Raw genomic sequence first — 20810 nt, 5'->3', positions numbered from 1 at the left:
ATGTGGAAAAAATTCAAATTTGGAACTTTTTGATTTGGGGGGGTTATGTTTGTAATTATTTGATATGTTTGTAATTTCCACCTTGAGCATGTTTTGAACTATGGAAAGGTGGCATACAAATAAAATAATGTATCTACGTATGTATTTTGTCAATATGGTTGGAAAGTACAAAGCATTCTGCTGCTCATCAATTTTCTAAATGACTTGTCTGAGCGTGTAGAGAGGGTGCCTATCTAATCTGCAGGTTGAATGAAGCTGGGAGGAATAGCTTAAACCACAGAAAGAAGAATCAAGTTTCAGAATGATATTGACAGGCTGGAATGCTGGACTGAAACCTACAAGATGAGATTCAGAAGAGATAAGCCTAAAGTCCTGCATTTAGCTACCAGGAATCAGGGACGCAAGTATTTTCTCCCTCTCTCACAACATCTCTCTTGATCTCCCACATCAAGTATGGAGATTAGGCTAGATCACGGCCTATAACCTCCACACCACACACCACCAGCTCTGACTCAATCCCTGTCACCCCATCCTTCCTCCAGAAGCTGGTCTCCGTGCCCTTTAAATCTGAAAGCAGGGAGACCTTTTAGAATTAGCCAGCTAGCCAGCAAACAGAGAAGGCTATGGGTGCCACCTAGTGGGAGCACCCTCCATAGCACCAAAACCACCACAGACCATGGTCAGAATGCAGGCAGAGAGAGGTGCAAACCCACCAGTCAAGGACACACACAAATGTTGTCTATCCCCCTGCCCCATTCCTGTTTGCATCCATCTGTTTGCCTCTTGGAGACCCTTGGAGCTTTATCTGATCAAAGCCCTCATAGCCTGGAGTTTCTTTTGAATCTCAGGCAAGAAAATTCTCATGGAGGACATGACTCCAAATGGGCCTAGTTACAGACCTTCCAAGTGTTCCTCTTTTCCAGGAACGTCCCTGATTTAGAGAAACCGTCCCAGTTTCTGATTTGATCCCGGAATGTCCCACTTTTCCTTAGGATGTCCCTAATTTCATTGGAGAAATGTTGGACAGGTATGGAGTTATCTGACCGCCCCCCCCCCCAAGCCACCTAAAGGCAACCCAGTATAGCCCAGAGGCCCCCTTGTCACAAAGGTTCTGGCTTTGGAATTAATTAGGGTTGCCATGCATCCGGAATTTCCCAGACATCGCTGGCATCTGGCCATCGGAAACAGTGTCCAGTGTCTCTGGACTGCCTGAACCACAATGCACAGGATGGCTGCCTTTCTCCACCCCTCTGCTTGCCACCTTCTGGGACACTGTTGCTTCCACATTTGAGGAATGCCAGAAAGGAAGCTCACAGCCTGCGGCGTCTACACTCTGGAACTCCCTGCCTATTGACATCAGGCAGAGGCCTTCATTGCACTCTTTTCCGGCACCTGCTTAAAAGCTCAACAACTTTTGTGTCCAGATTTTCACTTTTTGAAATTTAGCAACCCCTAGATTATTTAATCCTGTTTATTTTATCAGTGAGCCTGTGCAATCCAGGAGGCTAGGGACAGAGATGTGGATTCCAGTTCTCCTTCCACAAGGGGCTCTTTGTGCAACTTTGAGCATGTCCCTCTTGTTTTCAGCCGGCTTCTGTTCGTAGTCTGTAAGACTAGGGAGAGGGAAGCTCTGAAAGGAAGCAGAAAAATATACAGGTGGTGAAACATATTGCAGGCTGAAACTCACAGCAGCAAAGCCCATTTGGGAGAAACCAGCTTCTTGCCTACTTCCACCACCCCTCCGGCATCTCTCTACCCTGCAAGATCTCCTTCTCTGCCACCCTGACCTACCAAACCACCATGTAGCTTCCCCTTCCATTACCAGCTTGAGATCCCCTGTCCTTTGGGCTCACTTGCCTGCTGCAGCCTGTGTCCTCTGGCCACCAGCCTCTGTGTAGCATCCCAGGGCCTCTTGGGCATCGCTCTTTCCTTCCATGTCCTGCAGCCACAGAGTCTGGTCCTGCCTTTGGAACTGCACCAAACAGAAGGCTTGATTCATTCATTTATTATTTAACTTGTTGCATTTATATATCACTTTTTTCCTTCAATGAGCTCAAGGTGGCCTATGCTGTTCTTCTCCCACCCCCTCCATTTTATCCTCACAACCACCCTGTGGGGTAGGTGGAGGCTGAGAGGCAGTGACTGACCCACAAGGTCACCCAGTGAGCTTCACAGCTAAGTGGTGATTTGAACCCAGGTGTTGGCCCTACACTCTCAACGCTACACCACATCGGCTTGGCTGACATTGATGCTCTGCTGTGGAGCCCGTTCTGCTCATTAGTGGCCTGCATCTCCCACAGCAAAGCCATGAAGAGAGGTGGAGGAGAGATCAGCCAGCTGGGGAGGGGCTGGGCTGGCTGCTGCCAGTTGAGCGAGTGTCACTTCTGTTGCCATGGATGGACACCCAGCAGGGGCAGGGTAGACTGAGAGGTGGGAGACTGCACTCAGGGTTGTTGCAGAGGGAGAAGGGTGGGATATAAATTTCAACAAGAGATGATCTGTAGGGTGGGGGGACCAGTATGAAGTTCTTCTGCCCAAGACCATTAGCACAGCTTGAACGCAGCTCCATTCTCTCCCTTTGGTGGGGCTTCCCCAGAGGACCTTCCCGCTGGCGTTCTCCAGTCTGTCCTCAGTTCGGGATGGCCTTAGCCCTTGGGATTTGCAAAATAATAATTGCAAAAATAAACCCTTGTCTTGGGGCACAGGTACGTGGAGGCCCTTCCATTAGGAGTGGCCCTCCAGATATAGAAGCATAGAACTCTAGAGTTGGAAGGAACCCCAGGGGCCATCTAGTCCAACCCACTGCACTCCAGGAATCCCTGTCCATCCACCCACAATGAAGGAGAGTCCATCACCTTCCCAGGTAGCCCATTCCACTGAGACTCCAATTCCCATCAGACCAAGAACAGCCAGGGAGAATAACAAGAGCTGCAGGTCCTGACAGCTTTGGGGGCGGGGTACAGATTTGCCCCCCACCCCTGCCCTACCATCTTTCCAGCTGAAGAGGAGCCTTGAGGAAGTGACTCCTGGGAAAGGGGGTTTCCGCTCCAGGCCCACCTGCACAAGCAGTTCTTGCTGCTCCCTGAGCAGCTCCAGGTAGCGGCTGCTCCACAGGAGCTTCTCAGCTCGCAGCTCCTGGCTGATGTGCTGCACCTCAGCCTCCAGACCCACCAGCTGCCCCAGCATGCTGCTGCTGGACTCCTGGAGCATCTGCACCATCTTCCCCAGTTTCTCAGCACCTGGAAACACCAAGATCATAGAATCGTAGAGAAGGAAGGGTTCAAAGGGTCATCTCTAGTTCAAGCCCCTGTAACGCAGGATGTTAGATACCTTGCCCCAACAGCCTCTGTCTGTGAACTTCAGGCAATCCTCAGACAATAAACCCAAAGGTTGGTGGCAACAGAGCCTTTGCAGAAGGTCCCAACCTCAATCCCTGGCATCTTCTGCTAACACAATCCCAAATTGTAGGGGGAAAGACCCTTCTCTCGGTCTGAGACCCTGGAGAACCATTTGCTCCTAATACAGATAGGTAGCCGTGTTGGTCTGCCATAGTCAAAACAAAAAAAAAAATTCCTTCCAGTAGCACCTTAAAGACCAACTAAGTCAGTTCTTGGTATGAGCTTTCGTGTGCATGCACACTTCTTCAGATACGAAGAATCTGAAGAAGTGTGCATGCACACGAAAGCTCATACCAAGAACTGACTTAGTTGGTCTTTAAGGTGCTACTGGAAGGAATTTTTTTTGTTTTGGCCATTTGCTCCTAAGGTGGACAAAGCTGGTTTCCATGGGCTAATGGGGTGGAATGGAAGGAGATGCCATTGGATCTGGCCACACAGGGCCCCATCTAGCCCATCACCCTGTCCTCACAGTAGCTAACCAGATGTCCCCAAAGGGAAGCCCACAAGCAAGATGTAAGAGCAATGGCCATCTCTCACTCTTGCTCACCACCATTCCATGATTCTGTCCGTGGAAGTTCCATCTAGGAATCATTAAAAAAACAACTAAGAAGAGGCCTGCAGCAGCTGGATCAGGAGGCCCATCTAGTTCAACCCCTTCATCTCACTCCCCCCCCCCAAAAAAAACATGCCCATCATAAGTCTACAAACCTGCCTCTTGGGGCTCAGGGGTTGTTGGTGAGGAGAGGAGCCCATCTCCTTGGTGGGCTTCACTGATGTCCTCCAGCCATGAAGTCATTGACGAACAAGCCTAAGACAGCAGCAGAGGGTGAGAACATCAAACTCAAGGTTTTATTGTGGATTGGGGGGTCAGTCTAGTCCCTTCCAATTCTTGGGGTCCTGTACCCAGTGAGGGTTATCAGTGTGTATCTGAAGAAGTGTGCATGCACACGAAAGCTCATACCAAGAACTAACTTAGTTGGTCTTTAAAGTGCTACTGGAAGGAATGTTTTTGTTTTGACTATGGCAGACCAACACAGCTACCTATCTGTAACCAGTGAGGGTTAGTTAGTTTGCTAAACTAGTCAGACAAGTTTCTTTGTAAAGCAATGACCTTAGCTGGCCACTTAAGCGTCTTCATCAGCATCCCAAAAGAATGAGCCAGGTAGCAAAAGCTACAGCTGAGTGATGGTTCCCACTGGGTTAATGGGCGGGGCTCACATCCACCACCATTCCTAGCTGCTGGGTAGGAGAACAGCAGCCAGAGTGAGCTGGAAGCTGGAGACACAGAGACATGCTTCCTCTATGCTGGATCCAAAGCTGTGACAAATGGAGATCTGTTGGGGCGTTGACATTGTGAGCCCCTCCATCTTCATCCTCAGGTTGTATATATGTGTAAATAAAACTATGTACTCTAAAGACACCACAGTCTTCTCTAACCTTCATTCCAAGAAAACCAAACCCTGGGTAAGCTCCTGGAACCCCAGGATGCTCTCACGATTTGGAGACTGGGGTTGCGTATAGCAGTATTTTAGACCCCCAGCCTTTATAACACTCTGACACCCCAAAGGCTGAGGTGTCTTTTTAGCTTTGATAGAGGTGGCATTGGGGTAGGGGGTTACTTGCAAGATTCAGGGCTGTTACCTCCTGCACAAGGTCAAAGGCGGCTTCCCAGCAGAGCTTGTAACAGAACAAGATAACCTGCGGAGGTGGCAAGAGAGCAGTTAGAAGGGCAAGGAAATCCCACCCACCCCCTTTCTCACCTGAGGGTGCATTACCTGCCCTACCAAACTGCCTCACATTTACAGCATTATATCTGCCAGGGCCTCCCAAAAGAATCCAGGGCATTGCAGTTTGGTGAAGTGCAAACCTCTGAACCACAATGCGCAGCATGGCTGCCTTTCTCCACTCTCTGCTTGCCACTCTGGGATGCTGGTGCTTCCACATTTGAGGAATGTCAGAAAGGAAGCTCACAGCCTGCGGCGTCTACACTCTGGAACTCCCTGCCTCTTGATATCAGGCAGAGGCCTTCATTGCGCTCTTTTCCAGCACCTGCTAAAAACATTTTTGTTTAGACAAGCCTATGCAGATGCTTAGAAAGCTGATGTGGGTTTTAATCTGTTTTATTGGTTTTACCTTTAGAATGTTTTTTTTGTGTGCGTTTTTAAAGTTGTTTTTCTGATAAATTTATTGCTTTATTCTTTGTAAACCACTTTGAGGGTTGTTGTTCTTTTACAATCAAGCAGTAGATAGGTATTATGAAACTAATAAATAAGGAGTAGGAAGTAGAGAGTTTAAAAAACAAGACACAATTAAAAAGAGAGTTTAAAACCCACACACAAACCCCACAGAACCTCCCCCAATTCACTATAACCCATACCCTCCAACATTTCTCTGATGAAAATAGAGACATCCTAAGGAAAAGCGGGACATTCTGGGATCAAATCAGAAATGGGGATGGCTTCTGTAAATCCAGGACTGTCCTTGGAAAATAGGGTCTGCTAACCAACATGCAAACTTTTCAAAATTAAAAGTGAAATGTGTGTACCCTAACTCTTTCCCCACTAAGCGATTTTAGAAGTCTGTTGTTACTCTGGAAAAGCCATCACTAAATGGAACGTTGTTTCTTCTTGAAAAACAACAACAAACCCCGTCCATATTGCATCAAGTGGTCAGTTGCGAGCCCACAACACTGGCAGAGACGGGGTGTAGCCGGTGCCTAAATGGTGCCGTTTCCCCCCTGCCTACTCCACCGCAAAAGTTCAGCCAGGTCCGTTTGTGCAAAGGCAAAACTCAGTGATCTCCTGAAAGGCTCCTCCCCTTTGACTGACTGATCCCAGAGGGAAAAACATGAGCTTGTGTTGTTTCACCCAGTCACAGGGCTACTCCCAGCCTGCTAATGGAGTTCCTACACTACTCCACATATACTAACCCACACGGCTCGCCAGAGGAGAAGAAGCCCATCCAGGGCTTTTGGCACCAGCGCCAAAAGCAACTTGAAGCCAGCTCTGGGGTGGAGCAGCCTCTTGTGGGGCACCATGGCACCTCTGCAGAAGAAAGAGGAGAAACTGTGGGTCTCATAAACACCACCTTGGCAAAAAGGCAGGAAGTGCCCAGGATCAGCTAATGACTACAGCACATCTTCTTTCCTGATATTTGTCATGGTTGACATTGCATCTCACACACACACACACACACACAGAGAGAGAGAGAGAGAGAGAGAGAGAGAGAGAGAGACAGACAGACAGACAGACAGACAGACAGACAGACAGACAGAGGCATGTTGTGCAGAATTTGCCTCCTGCCCCCAGGATGCCTGCCTTGACCCACCCACCCACCCACCCACCCAGCAGAGTACCATCTTCACCTGCTCTCGCTCCACTGCTGCAAGCAAAACCAGGTGCCCAAGACAGAGACTGGGATTATGGCTTCCCCTCTGGGATGCTGCCTTGGGAGGGATAAGCGCCTGCCTGACCCAAGAGGATCAGTGCAAGAGAGGAAGGGGGATTAGCCCTTTCATTAGGTCTTAATCTCACCTCTCCTTGCCTCTCATTTCCAGGCATTGCTAGTGCTCTGGGAACAGGTTACCGGGCTCCCAAACCTCAGGTCCCAGCCACACCTGAAGGCCCACAGAGCCACTCGCTTGCTGAAAGCTAAGCAGGGCTGGCCAGTGGCTGGCTAAGAGACCTCCCACGAGCCACACAGACACTGCCTGGGGCTCCAAGATGGAAGCAGTTCTTGCTGCTAATGCAGACTGAAACTCTGCACAATTTGTAAGCTCCTAAGGGGCACAGAGGAACGCGGGTAGCGCTGTGGGTTAAACCACAGAGCCTAGGACTTGCCAATCAGAAGGTCGGTGGTTCGAATCCCCGCGACGGGGTGAGCTCCCGTTGCTTGGTCCCTGCTCCTGCCAATCTAGCAGTTCAAAAGCATGTCAAAGTGCAAGTAGATAAATAGGTACCGCTCCGGCGGGAAGGTAAATGGCGTTTCCATGCGCTGCTCTGGTTCTCCAGAAGCGGTTTAGTCATGCTGGCCACATGACCCGGAAGCTGTACGCCGGCTCCCTCAGCCAATAAAGCAAGATGAGCGCCACAACCTGAGTCCATCACGACTGGACCTAATGGTCAGGGGTCCCTTTACCTTTAAGGGGCACAGAAATCCTCTCAGCAAGGCAGCAAATCTCCCTTTGGGCATCTCTGCAAAGGAAACCTTCATGAGGGAGGCTCACAGATATTAGTTCTTTTTTGTGCAGATGCCTGATCTCAAGGAGAGCTAGCCTCATTACTTGCCAAGAGCCAGGTCCACACCTCCCCATTGCAAACCCCAAACACGGTCACACTACAAGGAGCCACACAAGGAGGCCTGCCAGTTTTTTTTGCGGGGGGGGGGGTGAAGTCTCCCCACCCTTGTCCCAGGATGAAGCTGCCTCCACTTCCTTGTAGAGGCAAGCAACAGCTCACCAGAAGTCATTGTTTAAAAAGTTTAATACAGTAGTTCCCAAAGTAGGTGGTAGTTTTTATTGTTGTAAACAGCTTTGATATACTTTGGATGATATAGCGGTATACAAATATTTTTACAAATAAATAAGGATTGATCTTCCTCTTCCTGGCTGCAATAAAAAATGGCAGTAATAATAAATCAACTGAAAATATGCTGCCTTTACTTAACACCCAAGATCTTTTGCCTATGTAGGCTGCCTTCCTCTGCACCTAATGTCAGGGCCCAGACCTAGAAATTCCCAATACTTCCCCTGGGAACACCAGGAACCCCCTTAGAAGCCTGGTGTCCCAGTACATTTTGCCTAACTTGCTATCCTCCTTTCAATGGCTTTCTTGCCATCTTTAAATGCTAAAGGGGTTCCAATGTGGCAAAGGGAGGTGACTTGTGATTTATCTTGGTGTTGGTGGGAGGTTTGGTTGTAGGGTCTGACTTTTAACATCTAGGCCGAAGGCACTCTGGGCTGGTTACTTCCTAGCTGGATTCCTCTGTCTGAGGTGCCTTTGTTTAAATGCTGATTGGCAGGGGGAGGAGTGGCGAGAAAAAGGGATGAGCCAGAGGGGAGGCAAACAGCAGACTTATCCATGAAGGTGGTTGCACACATTTCACACACCTGCCCAGGTGATGCTCCTGCATCTTCGCTCACAGAGATTTCTCCACCATTCCCATAATTTTGAATCCTTGAAATTCAGGGAGGTGTGACAACAGAGTGCAAAACTGGAACAGCCCAAATGATGAAAGCAGAACTGGGTGATTTTCAGGTGCTTGTTTTGGAAATCCATGTCTCTGGTTCCTTTGCTCCCTGCTAACAAGAAGGTGCCCAATCCCACGACCACCTGACATCCCCACGTCTCAGAAGGCCTCTCCCAAGAGCTTCAGGCTGGATACACGAACGGCCACAATCAGGTGAGCCGACAAAACTCGCCAGCACAGACATCAGAGAACTCCCTCCCAAGCCCCCCTCCCCAGCACTTGCCCAGGTGCTCCTGCTAGGGCCTGCTTGCCTCTCCCCAGAGCTCTTGGCTGCAAAAGGGCTTCCCTGTCTTGATGCAATGGTGCCTTGCAGACCACCACCAGCAGGATCTGGCCCTGACCCAGGCTGGCTGGCCAGCTAGGTCTCCCACCCCCAGAATAAGACATGCCTCCTGCTCAGAAACAAGCTCAGTGAGATGGACGTTTGATGGCTTTATTTACAAACAAAAGACAGAAGTGTTTTTTAAAAAGAGAGAGACTCTGCCCCCACCGCCTGTATCCCTCTCAAGCATCAGGAGAATTAAATAGTCACCTTCCTGCTCCAACCCACTGCCTCTTTGAAGTAGTTCCCCCAGCATCACCACAGTCAGGCTCCAACAAGAGGGAAGAGGACCTACATAGACAAGGGGGCAGCACAGCTGGACCATTTCTTTTCTTTCTTTTTTATAAAAAAGTTGTCATTTAAATATCAAGGTTTGTTGTTGTTTTTTAAAAAAGCAACATCATGAGACAAAAAAAGGGGGTTATAATCAACCAGAAGAAACAGAAGGAAACATCAACAAGAGCATTTCCTGATGGTTATTTTACACATGATGGAACAGCAGCAGTGAGGCTGGCCAATCCAAGGTGGGCGTCTGTTGCCGAACAGCTGAGAAGGAAGGAAGCAAAGAAGGAGCAGCTGCTGCTGCTGCTGTCACAGATTGTCCCCATCAACATCATCTGAGCTGAGCTGAGCCAGGAGACCTGGGCAGTCTGGGGTGGGAAAGAGCTGGCCTTGTGCTTATTCAGTCTCCTGGGGCGGACTGGGATTTGGGGCAGGAGGCAGACAGGCTCTTGGAAGATTCAGCATGGAGGCATCTAGTAATCCTGTGGCAGGAAAGAATAAGGTGGCAGGGCATCAGTACAGCTGCTCCCACAAACTGCTGCTTCAGAATCCCACCCCACTCTTTGCATTCAGTGTGGGGAGAGGGAGGAAGATTTAGCTCAGCAGGGGCAATGCCAGAGAGCAAGGCGGATTTAAACACTGCCGCCTGCTGGTTCAGGCCAACGGCCCAACTAGTCCAGCATCCTCTTCTCACAATGGCCAACCAGATGTTGCAGTGGGAAACCAGCAAACAGGACCCAGGCATGAAAGCAGTCTCCCCTACAAGGGTTTCCAGCAACTGAGATTCAGAAGTGGATAGTGGAGGCAGAGCCCAGCCATCATGGCTAGCACAACCCTTTCCATGAATTTGTCTAATCTTTTAAAGCCACCCAAGTTAGCTGTGTGAAGAAGCTTAACCACTTAGACACATTGCCCTCCATTCATTAAGTGGAGGATGAGTAGAGGAAGGATTCACCCCTTAGTGAAAAGATGGGATTTGTCTTAACTCCTCATCCACCCTCCCCATCCCAGAATTCTGCCACTGAAAGAAGAACTGGGTGGAGAGGAAGGGCAGGGGATTGAAGGAAGGGGGCGGAGAACAGCATTCCAAGGACAGAGGATGATACTTACAGCTCGGGGCTTTTTGTTCAATTTGAGATCAATCCTGCAAGGAAAGAAAAAGAAAGGAGCTTTCAGATGAGATTCAGGGAAAAGTCAGATCCAAAAACCAAGCCACAGAACGTGGTTAATTTGTCCCCCAGTTGCCAATTCAGCCAGGCCAAAGCAGAATCTGCCCCCACCCCAACAACATACCCCAACCCTGCACAGAAATGCAGTTTTCTACCCACACAATCAGAAGGAAAATGAATTAGAGAGTTAGCCAGCATCCATAGACTGAGTTAACATGTCATGCGCTATGTTAGCAGGTTAAAGAGTGCAGCTCTTTTGAGGAGAGAGCGGATGTCAGATTGAAAGAGGATTTGGCTACCCCAGCCAAATCAAGGCCTTGTCTTTCTCTGCAGCGGGGCGGGGAAAAGGCCAAGTCCAACATGGGCCATTGGCTTCAGAAAGCAAAGCAAGAAAAATCAAGTTTTCAAAACCCCAACAGAAGTTTATCTGCTTTTTAAAATGATGTAAAGGAAGCGGAAGAAGGAAGCCGATTGAATATTGCCAAGGTTATTAAATAAAAAGTTACCTCCAATGCGCTTTTGTCTGTATTTTAAAAAACTTGCCAGCCTAACCTAATATACATACCTACAATTAAACAGATAAACTATGGGTTAGAATAGCTTTGACCAGGCATGGCGGGAGGGAGGAGTGGGGGGTGGGGGGGGAGGGAAGAGATGAAAGCAGGGGAGGGGGGGTTGGTGTGGAGAAAGGTCTACGGACTATAAACACAGCACAAGAACTAAGTCAAGTCAAACTTACTCAAAGTCATAATCAAACATGCCAGACGGGCTGAGGGGGCAGCATTTGAAAGGAAGAAAGCAACAGACATTAATATACTAAGGAATTAAAATTAATTAGTCGATTAGCCACCCTAGCAAGTTTATTCAAAAATAAAAACAGAGCCAGTGGCGATGATCCAAACTTCAGAATAGGGCATCTGATGACCAAGCACCGGCCTTTAAAATCCCTCCCTCTCCCCCCCCCCGCCCCACTCCCAGCCTCTCAGCCTGGCACCCCACAGATTCCACCTCCCACCCCACAAACTCTGTGGAGCATTCCTATGGGGCTCAAGGGGAGAAGAGCTGCAGGGGGAGGGAACAGGCAGGTGAGGAGGAAGAAGGATGATGGGGAGGGGGGCAAAGGCAGCTTTTAAGGGCAGAGTAGCAGTGGGTGGGAGGGAGCTGACACGGGAAGGTGGGAGAGCAAAGGCAGGAATAAGCAGCACCAGAACAGATTCGTTCCCAGACATTCACGCACATGCCAGCCTCACTCACAAACCCCGGTCTGGATTCTTGGGGGATTGGGATTTTCATCAGACCGGTCAAACACAGCATGGCTATGAGACTCCCGGTCCGGAGCACCCAGGAGGAAGGGAAAGCCTGAAGCGCCCCACAACATCAGTGGTTTTTAAACAGAGGTTGGAGGGCCATCATCTGTCGGGGATTCCTGAGCTGCAACTCCTACACTGCAGAGGGTTGGAATCCTGGAATCCTGTCCAGCTCTATCAACTCTGTAAATCTTTGATTCTACCCAGCTGCCAGATATTCTGAATGCCCACCTAGGGTGTGAAACTGTGGCAGACTCCCATTTTCCACCCCTCGTCCCCCTTTTGCACTTTCCTAGATTGCACTTTCTCTATGGGGCAGCTCCCTGCCCTCTCACTCTTACAGAGCAGCCTGGACCCAGATGGGGCTATGCCAATAGCCATAACATGCTGCAGACATTTCACCTGCGTTTTCCATCTGACATCTGCTCAACTGAGGCCTCTTTCCTATTTGGAGTTGGGCCCTTGGCAAACCCCCACTAATTTAGGAGCATCCCTTGCTGTGGACCTGAACTGCACCCCTGGGGCGGCTTCTTTCCCCCCCCTGCAACCCATAAATGGGTTTGCTCAAGAGGGTCAGCATGGAGCAGTGGTGAATCAAATGCCCGGCTCCAAACAGTGAGTCGCCGGGTGAACCATGCCTAACCTACTCCCAAGAGCTGCTGAGAGGATAAGAAAAACCATAATTGTCACCCTGAGCTCCTTGGAATGAAGAATCAAAATTTACTAAAATAAAGCTACCTCCCTCTACATTATTGGTGGGGAACTTTTGGTCCACCAGGTGACCCACCACAGTGTTTTGGGTGCCATTCCAGCAGTGGGAGAGCTGAGAAGTAGAGAATGATTGGCTCTGCTGGGACAGGCCAGCCCCATCGGGCCTCCTCTGCCCTCAACTGTCACCTGCAGGCAGCCATTCCCCCCAGGCTGCCTCTGTGGGAGAGATGGGTACCAGCAAGGCTCATTTCATCAGCTTTGCTAGAGGCCTAGCTCCATCAGGCACCTCCTGCTCCTGAACTGTGCCAGCTGGTCAATATAGGAACAGCTGTGCAGAAATCGGTACCCAAGTTTTTGTTTTCATTTTCCTCTTCCCTCCCTGTTCCGTTTCCCTTGCATTTCATGGCTTGCTTGTTTTTAACAGACTGTAAGCCTGCAGGTAGGGATTGTCATTTCTTGATCATATGTACTCTAGTGGCCAAAATTGTGGAAACCTTTTGGGAAAAGTGCATTTCTGAGGTTTGATGGCTCATAACACTTCTTTTTTGGAGTAATACCATAAAATTATATATCAATGGAAAGATAATTTAATGAATATAATGCAATAACTTTTATGAAGGATTATTTATTACAACAGCAGTCATAAAGAAGAAATGTGAAACACATAGAAAAAATGAGATATGCCAAGAATTCTCACCATGTCAGTTAATACTTAGTTGGGTGAACTTTAGCTTTAATTACGGCATTACGATGCCTTCCTATGGAGTGAACCAAGTTTTTTAGTTCTGCAGCTGTAATAATGTGAAACCAAGATTGAATTATTGCCTCTATTAATTGGGTTTTATTGTGGGGTGCTTCTGACTAACAAGTTTCTTTAGTTGGCTCCATAGATTTTTGATTGGGTTAAGGTCTGGGCTATTCCCAGGCCATTCCAGCAGTGGAATATGATTATATTGAAACCACCTTTTGCACACAGCAGCAACATGACATGGAGCTAAATCCTGCTTAAATATTAAATAAACATTTATATAAATGCTTCATTGTCTGGGAAAAGATCATGTGTGGAACGCTTCAGTTTGGGCTCAAGTATTTCATTTATGTATTTTGGGGCATTTACATTCCCATTAATGATGCAAATTCTGCCCACAGCTTTTGCTGTCATACAACCCCAGATCATAACACTAACTGGGTGTTTCACGGTAGGTGTAATGCAAGTAGGATGCAAATCTTCTCTGATTCTTCTCCTCACGTATTTCATGCCATCACTACCAAGCAAGGAGATTTTGGTCTCATCATTCCAAATAACATTGTCAAACTGTTCTGCTGTCCAGTTGGGTTTTAGCCCAGTTTAATCTTTTCAGCCTTTGAGAAATAACTGTGGCTTCTTTCTTGGAATTCTAGCATTTAGAACTTATTCCTGCAGTCTGCGCCAAACAGCCCTTGCACTCAACTTAACATTACATTGCGCCATGTCATCTTGTATACACCCAGATTATTTTTCTGCCACGTAGCCACAGTCTCTCAATTCTTCTGTTGTTACTTGCTGTTGTACACCTTTTCCTGCCTTTACCAGTCTGATTTTGCAGTGACTGAGTCTCCTTATACCTCTTCAAAAATTTAGAAATGCCACCTTTAGTTAAGTTTCCACCAATTTTTCTTCTAATTTCTTCATAACTGTAGCCTTGTTCACTTAACAGTACTATTTTACATCACTTTCTGGGTTACCAGTCAACTCTTTGCACCATTTCTTTAATTTTATTACGTTTTACAAGCTCACTAAATGAAAGAACACAAAAAAACCAACCAACTTGATAGCAATCACCTAACACACTGACCAACGTCCTCCTCTCAGCTCCAGTACATAACATCAACAGCTGAATCCTACTGTGACCTGATTGGATCATTGCCAAAACAAGACGACACCTGATTGGCTCTCCAAACACTCATCCTCATTGGCTGCATTCAAATGAAGGAACGCTACTGCATATCAGCCTAAGGAAGTTGTGCTTCCCTTTTCTGGTTATTTAGGTATAACTTTTTACAGAATACAGGTAAGTGAACTTAATGTTGCATTCTTCATTAAATTATCTCTCCATTGATATATACTTTTATGATATTACTCAAAAAAAAAAAAAAAGTGGTGTTATGAACCATCAAACCTCAGAAATACACCTTTTCCAAAAGGTTTCCACAATTTTGTCCACTAGTCTAAGCTGCTCTGGGAGTCTTTTGGGCTGAAGTGCGGGACGCAAATGCTCCAAACAAAATAAACCATGCCTACCTTTCCCAGCCCTGATGGCAGGTGAATCAGATGTAAGAAAATTCAATGTAAGGCTTGAGACCTCAAGCTGGAGCCCCCTCTAAGTGCTCTCACCCCCGACTCTTCCTTTACAGGCAAAATGGGCTGCTTTTTAACGGAACGTCTTCGTCTATTGCCCTGCACAGTAACAGGAAAAGGGCAGGATTTTGCCTGTAAAGGAAGAGTCAAGAAGGCACCTTCTCCTGCTTCCTCTTCCTTTGCAATCACACCTTGAACATCCTATGACCTGTCATGTATTTTTATTTATGTACAACAGTCCTACCCCATCTCCTTCCATCCAAGGAATTCAAGGTGGCATTGGTTGGTTCTCCCTCTGCACATCTTATCCTCACAAGAACCCTGTGAGGTAGATTAGCCTGGGAACAGGGACAAGAGCCCCCAAGGTCACCCAGTGGGAGCTTCATGGCTGAGTGGGGATTTGAACTCTGGTCCCCCAGGTCTTAGTCAAACACTCTAACTCTGCGGTTCCCGAAGTAGTGCCCCTTGGGGGACAGTGTGATTCCTTAGGGGGGCACTAAGAGGCAAAAGGGGGGAGGGGGGAGGCCGCTAGAGGTGTAAATAACACTCAGACTTCAAAAAGCTGGTACCAATGTGTCAAGTTCATAAGTTTTCTTGAAATAATTAAGCTAAATAGCGTCAACTGGATTTTGAATAAATGTGCAATTAACTGTTACTGTTTTGAATTCTAGTGTGTTATTATCTACCTTAACAGGTCATGCAAACCACTATTTTGAATAATGCTTTTTACAGAGTAGGGGGCACTGGGGATGAGGTTATGGAACCAAGGCAGCAGTGGCCTGAAAAAATTTGGGAAGCACTGCTCTACCTGCTGCACTGCACTCCCCCTGTCCACCTGTCAAAGTGGCCCGAAAGTCCAGTCCCCCAGCCCTGCTCTGTGCCATCAAGAGTCCTCTTCAACACCCACCTCAAAAGAAAGATTTGGTAGGGTTAGACTCTCCTTCACGGGAGGTTTTCAACCAGAGGTTGGACAGCCATTCCGCAGGGGTTCTTTAGCTGCGATTCCTGCGTCACAGGGGGCTGGACTAGATGCCCTTTGGCGGTCCCTTCCAACTCTACAATTCTATGATTCCAAGACCAAAACATGTGCCAAGCCAGAGGGGGAAATCCTCTGGCAGGGTATTTGCCCTTCAAGAGAAGGTGCCCTCTAAACCCCCCAACTCCAGCTCAGCCCACACACCTGGCCCTCGCCCACCTCACCTGTGTCGATTTTTGTTCTTCCGTTTTTTGTGGCTACTGTGGTGGCTGCCCGAAGTGGAGGATGCTGCCTTCTGGGGCTTCACGCCTTGGACGGAGCCGTCCAGCTCTTCGGCTTCTTCTTGGCTCGGTTCGTTCTCCTGGTTGTGGAAGTCTGGGGAGGTGTCACTCTCCGTCCCGCTGCCAGGCTCCCCTGAAGGAGAAATCCAGACATGCCTCAGAGCTCGGAGAAACAGCTGTTCTCATTGGCTCTGGTCAGAAGGCCAGCCCCCAGGGGTCAGGAAGGAAGCCCCCACAGCAGGGGGGAAATGCGCTTTTTGCAGCCACACCTGAATTATCAATTTACTCTTTTTTATTAAAAAAAATCATTATATTTCTAACCTGTTCTTATCTCAGAAAACTCAGAGCAGGATGGAAGAGTAAATAAGTGAGAAACATGGGCTGATTTGGGTGATGCAAGGGTTGCCCTTCTCCTTGATGCACTAGCTTTCCACATGAAAGGCCTAGTGTCAGCCAAATGTGCCGAATTTGTAGATATTCTCACTGGTCTGTTTTATTAGGCCTTATACTTACACAGAAGAAAGACCTGCACATGCAGACAATAGATTCTATGTGCTATGGTCATCTAAATGATATAAATCAGCCTCGGCTTACATGAGGGAGTGTTCCATGGAAATCCTATGCAGATGGCACAACGTATCAGTGCAAATTGCTGATGTGATGCCAGAATTGTTAGTGGGGATGTGGGGAAAGAAGCATCTTCCTCCACCCGTGGTGGGACTGCCCACAGGCATTCAAATGCTGGACAATTGGTCATGAAATGACCAAAATCCTCAAAAATCCCAGCACAACTTCACTGCAGCTTTAATTACTAAATCTGAGGGAAGAGCAACTTAGTTTTCAGCTCTCAGGGGAAAACCTTGCAGGACTTGTGACTTCTGCTTTGGTATAAAAATATATGAAGTTTAGCATTAGCTGAAAAAATAACTCCTAAATTACTTGATGGCAAAAGCTTAGAGGACCCTGAAAAAATTTACACTGTTTGGTGGGATATTATATTATACATAACAAGCACACGGGACTCTCTCTCCACAGCACAATATGAAATTCAGCTTTCCTAATGGTCTTAAGTATTCTACCAGTCTAATATTGGGTCTCACCTAGATATACTGCACTTTTTTATATTTCTATTGTTTTTATTGTATTGGGTTTTTTATTTACAGTACTTCAATAAAATATTTAATTTTTTTTTTTAAGTTTTCCACGTGCAGGGAGCTTTTGGCATTCAATCCTGCTCTCTTCCAGAAGCGGGACAGTCCAACTCTGCACCTTCTGAGTTGGATTTCACAGCATCTGTGAAGTGAGCAGCGTGGAGACAAGATCACAAGAGAGGAAGGGGGCTCAGCAGGAAGGAAGGCCAACTTACGTTTTTCAATGAGCTGGTCCTGAACTCCTGCCAGTGCGCTGACCGCCTAGGAAACCGAAAGAGAGCAGATTGAGGAGGATTGTGGGAACTTCTGGGAGTCTCCACCCCATCGCCTCCTTCTCAGGCCACTCAAAGAGGTGCCACATTTGGCTGGACTTCCGAGATTGTGCCATAGGACAGGCACAGGTTGCAAATCCCACCCCACTCCAAGTACTTGCCCTACTTTCTATGCTTTGGCAGTATCTCCCTTGACAGGATCTCAGGCATCTAGTGATGGGGGAAAGCTTCCTCTGCCCCAGGAGGGCTGGCATTGGTCCTCCCTCGGTGCTCAGAGGACAAAGAACAAACTACACCTGAATAAGACAAGGTGGGAGGGAAGGAGACTGGGAGGACCCAAATGGTGTGTGTTGTGGGAGAGGGCTGGCCAAAACTGGACAGGAATAACTCCAATGCTTTCAAAATAACAAATAAACACAGTTTGCTCAACCTGAAAGATGTCTAGAGAAGTTGAGGGATCAGTTCAGTGACTTCTTCCTATCAATAGGGGAGGATACAGGGAGACTACCTAGAGGAGGACCAAAAGTTGGAGGCAGCAATGCTTTTGAGTACCTGTTACTGGAAATCATGCAATACGCTTTCCACGTGTTTGGGTGGAAGAAAGGACATAGGAGGGGGAGGCCTCAGAGAAACAACACAGGCCTCGCCCCCAGGTTGCACTCACAGCAGCTGATGTGACTGAAGACTTGCTGAAAAGGCGCTCGGCTTCTTTGAACTTGCGGTTCCGTCGGTCATTCTTGCTGTTGGAGTTCCTGGAAGCAAGAGAGGAGAAAGTAGATAGAAACAAGTTTTTCTCCCTGACTCAAAACACTAGAATTTGTGGACCTTCAACTGAATATTTAGGACAGCTACACAGCACATTGTTGAACTATGGAACTTGCTCCTGCAGGAAGCAGTGCTGGGCACCAACCAAGACGGCTTTGGAAGAGGATTAGGCCAATTCATGGAGGAGAAGGCTATCCACGGCTACTAGCCAGAATGGTTATGCTCTGCCTCCATGGTCGGAGGAGGTAAATACTACTGAATGCTAGTTGCTAGAAACTACAGGAGACGAGGGGGCTCTTGACCTTAGGTCCTGCTTGTGAGTTTCCCGTTGGGGCATCTGGTTGGCCACTGTGAGAACAGGATGCTGGACTAAAAGGGTCACTGGCCTGATCCAGCAGCCTTCCTATTGGCTGGTGTAAGTCAAGGGCAGACCTGTGAAATAGCATCTCCCTACAACCACCACCTCAAACGGGGAAACCACCCCTCTCTTCTCAAGAAGAAGTGGGAGGGAGTGCCCTTTTGCAGGCTGCCTTCTGGACTCTAGAATAAACTGGCTGCTGTATGACAACAGATTAAGGCCCAGGCCCAGTGGGTGACACACACACACACCCTGGATCCGAGAGGTGGCTGTAGCCCCTGCCCCAAATCAGGGAAGGAGCACTGGTGAGGCAGGAGGTGGAGGGTGGGGGGAGGAGAAGGAAGGAGTAGCTCAAAGTGGAAGGGGGGCAGCAGGGAGTCACCCGCAGCAGTCCAGGGACACCCCCCAGAGGAGAACTATAGGGTTTATCACTTAGAGCAGGGTGGACCTGGCGCAGTTGCAAAGCGCTTTGCTAGAGGTCTCCTGTTGCTACCCATGACGCCAGTCCTCTTTGAGGGCAGCTTTCCGTTTTGCACCCCGCCCTCCACTCACTTCTGGTTGGTCAGGTAGCGGTCCCAGCCTCGGATGATGTTGCCGTACATCTGGGTATCTTCCAGGTAGCTGCCCTCGAAGGCGTAGATCTGCCGCTCCAGGTTGGCCAGCGTCTCCTGCAAAAGGGCAGAAGGGAGAGAGGAAACATCGAGCGCGCGGTGGGGAGGGGCAGCAGGGGAGCCTCGCGGTGGGTGGGGGCTTTTGGAGGAGCAGGGACAGAGAAGACATCCCTCCCCGCGCCCGCACTGCCCGGGCCAGGGGCATCATCATCCTCTTCGCCCAGGCCTAGCCCGCCCCTTCCGTCCCCTCCCTCGGCGTCGGGGGGCTCCTACTCACGGCCAGCTCCTGCTTGCGCTTGACCAGCTCGGCCAGCTCGCGACGGGTGTCCGGGATCTGCGGCGGGGCGCCGGCCTTGGTGGCCGCCCCGTGGAGCGCCGCCATCGCCCGCGAGAAGGAGAAGAGCGAGCGGCAGGAGGAGAGGCGAGAGGAAGGCCCGACGCAGGCAGGCGAGCGGGAGCGCGATGCCGGGCGGAGCCGCTGGGAGCAGCAGAGGCTGGAGCCTCCTCCTTCCCCGCCGTCGGGCCAGCCCTTGCGCGGAGGCGGAGGCAGCCAAGCGGCGGTTGGGCGGCCCGCAGGCGGCAGTCCCCGCCCTGCCAGCTCCCTCCCTTTCGGCGGGGCTTCCACTCCGCCGAGCCGCTCTCGATAAGCAGCAGCAGGAAGGATGGAGGGGCCGGAAGGCTCCGCCCGCGCTTCCCGCTTGGATCTAGAAGCGCCCGCCGGTCCCAATCCCAGCCGATGGGTGGGCTGGGAAGGGTCGAGGAGCCGACGGACACAGGCCCACGGGATTCCCGCCGCCCTTCCACCTGGGAAGGTCTCTCACCCCGCCAGGAAGCCAACTCACAGTTGGGCTCCCAAGCCTCTGCCTTTCTGACGTTACTCAGCCGAAGAGGGGATGGAGAAGAGTTGCACTATCGCCTCCGTTCAAATATATTTAGGGAATGTCAACAAGCCAGAAGTTCCTGGGATTCCTTCAACGGGGCAATGGGTGCAAGATGAAGCAAATATTTGTTAGGAAGCAGAAAGCAATTATATTTCGAACCAGATCTGAACCAGGTGGCAGAGGCCCCTCTGTCTTAGGGAGTGAGTGATGTGTGACCTTATATCTCTTTTCCTCCAAGGAGCACATGGTTGCCCTACTATTTTTGTTCTCACAGCAAACCGGTGAAGTAGGTTAGGCTGAGAGGCAGTGACTGGCCCCAGTTCACCCAGTGAGCTTCATGGCTGAGTGGGGATTCAAACCCTGGTCTCCCAGGCTGTAAACCGGCACTCTAATCACTGTATCACACTGGCTGTCTTTTATCTCCTCTGTGCCAGTAGCAGATCATCCAAACCTAAGCTCATGGTTTGTACACCCCAGACAAACTGTAAGCCGGAAACTGAGAACGCATTAGGACAACACATTAAGTGAAATAATTGCTAAGCTGACAGCAATTGTGATCTCCTTAGGGAGTCCACACAGTTGGGTTTGGCATTATAAAGTGGGTCATTCAGTTGAATGTACATGGGCAGAGCCACAGAATACATTCACCTGCCCATCTCAGACCAGGTTGTCTAATATGTTCTTTCATGGATTGGTTGAGTCCATTCTTTGCTGCTCTTCCTTTTTAAAAATTGGGGCTGT

At 49.1% G+C, this 20810-nt stretch overlaps 2 protein-coding genes and 1 long non-coding RNA gene across 6 annotated transcripts; all 3 read right to left on the bottom strand.

Moving 5' to 3' along the window:
• Positions 1 to 1471: 1471 nt before the first annotated feature.
• Positions 1472 to 9018, bottom strand: LOC310850279 (uncharacterized protein). The gene is made up of 7 exons (XM_083751531.1): positions 8506 to 9018; positions 6328 to 6442; positions 5040 to 5096; positions 4107 to 4206; positions 3058 to 3239; positions 1858 to 1972; positions 1472 to 1630 (listed from the first exon to the last, which is right to left on the bottom strand). The coding sequence occupies exons 1-7, from the start codon at positions 8526 to 8528 to the stop codon at positions 1614 to 1616; spliced, it is 609 nt and encodes a 202-aa protein (XP_083607657.1). The 5' UTR covers positions 8529 to 9018; the 3' UTR covers positions 1472 to 1613.
• Positions 9019 to 9064: 46 nt separating this feature from the next.
• Positions 9065 to 20145, bottom strand: MEAF6 (MYST/Esa1 associated factor 6). Of its 4 annotated transcripts, XR_014567276.1 has the most exons (9): positions 19466 to 19729; positions 19130 to 19245; positions 18119 to 18206; positions 17398 to 17443; positions 15975 to 16164; positions 11158 to 11187; positions 10925 to 10983; positions 10360 to 10393; positions 9065 to 9731 (listed from the first exon to the last, which is right to left on the bottom strand). XR_014567276.1 is itself a non-coding variant. In XM_083751529.1 (8 exons), the coding sequence occupies exons 1-8, from the start codon at positions 19568 to 19570 to the stop codon at positions 9723 to 9725; spliced, it is 618 nt and encodes a 205-aa protein (XP_083607655.1). In that variant the 5' UTR covers positions 19571 to 19728; the 3' UTR covers positions 9065 to 9722. The 4 variants fall into 4 exon arrangements, 2 of the variants coding, with proteins under 2 accessions (XP_083607655.1, XP_083607656.1); XR_014567275.1 differs by lacking the exon at positions 11158 to 11187 and having other exon boundaries at positions 19466 to 20145; XM_083751529.1 differs by lacking the exon at positions 10925 to 10983 and having other exon boundaries at positions 19466 to 19728.
• On the bottom strand, positions 11552 to 15968 carry LOC310850292. The gene is made up of 2 exons (XR_014567280.1): positions 15249 to 15968; positions 11552 to 15209 (listed from the first exon to the last, which is right to left on the bottom strand). It is a non-coding gene; the product is annotated as an uncharacterized lncRNA (long non-coding RNA).
• Positions 20146 to 20810: the final 665 nt, after the last annotated feature.

Source organism: Podarcis gaigeae (assembly GCF_964106915.1).
Source record: "Podarcis gaigeae genome assembly, chromosome: 8".
Taxonomy (NCBI): Eukaryota; Metazoa; Chordata; class Lepidosauria; order Squamata; family Lacertidae; genus Podarcis; species Podarcis gaigeae.
The sequence above is the reverse complement of the archived record's forward strand: the minus strand, read 5'-3'. Positions and strand labels throughout refer to the sequence as shown.

Excerpts from the sequence above, each read along its gene's own strand:
- LOC310850279 (XM_083751531.1), bottom strand. The coding sequence starts at position 8,528 with ATGCAGGAGCATCACCTGGGCAG. Across the intron at positions 5,097-6,327 it reads TCCTCTGGCGAGCCGTGTGG|GTTATCTTGTTCTGTTACAA; the intron begins GTTAGTATATGT and ends CCACCTCCGCAG. Across the intron at positions 4,207-5,039 it reads CCTTTGACCTTGTGCAGGAG|GCTTGTTCGTCAATGACTTC; the intron begins GTAACAGCCCTG and ends CTGCTGTCTTAG.
- MEAF6 (XM_083751529.1), bottom strand. The coding sequence starts at position 19,570 with ATGGCGGCGCTCCACGGGGCGGCCACCAAGGCCGGCGCCCCGCCGCAG. Across the intron at positions 19,246-19,465 it reads AGCGCAAGCAGGAGCTGGCC|GAGACGCTGGCCAACCTGGA; the intron begins GTGAGTAGGAGC and ends GCCCTTTTGCAG. Across the intron at positions 11,188-15,974 it reads AAGAACAAAAATCGACACAG|CCCGTCTGGCATGTTTGATT; the intron begins GTGAGGTGGGCG and ends CTGCCCCCTCAG.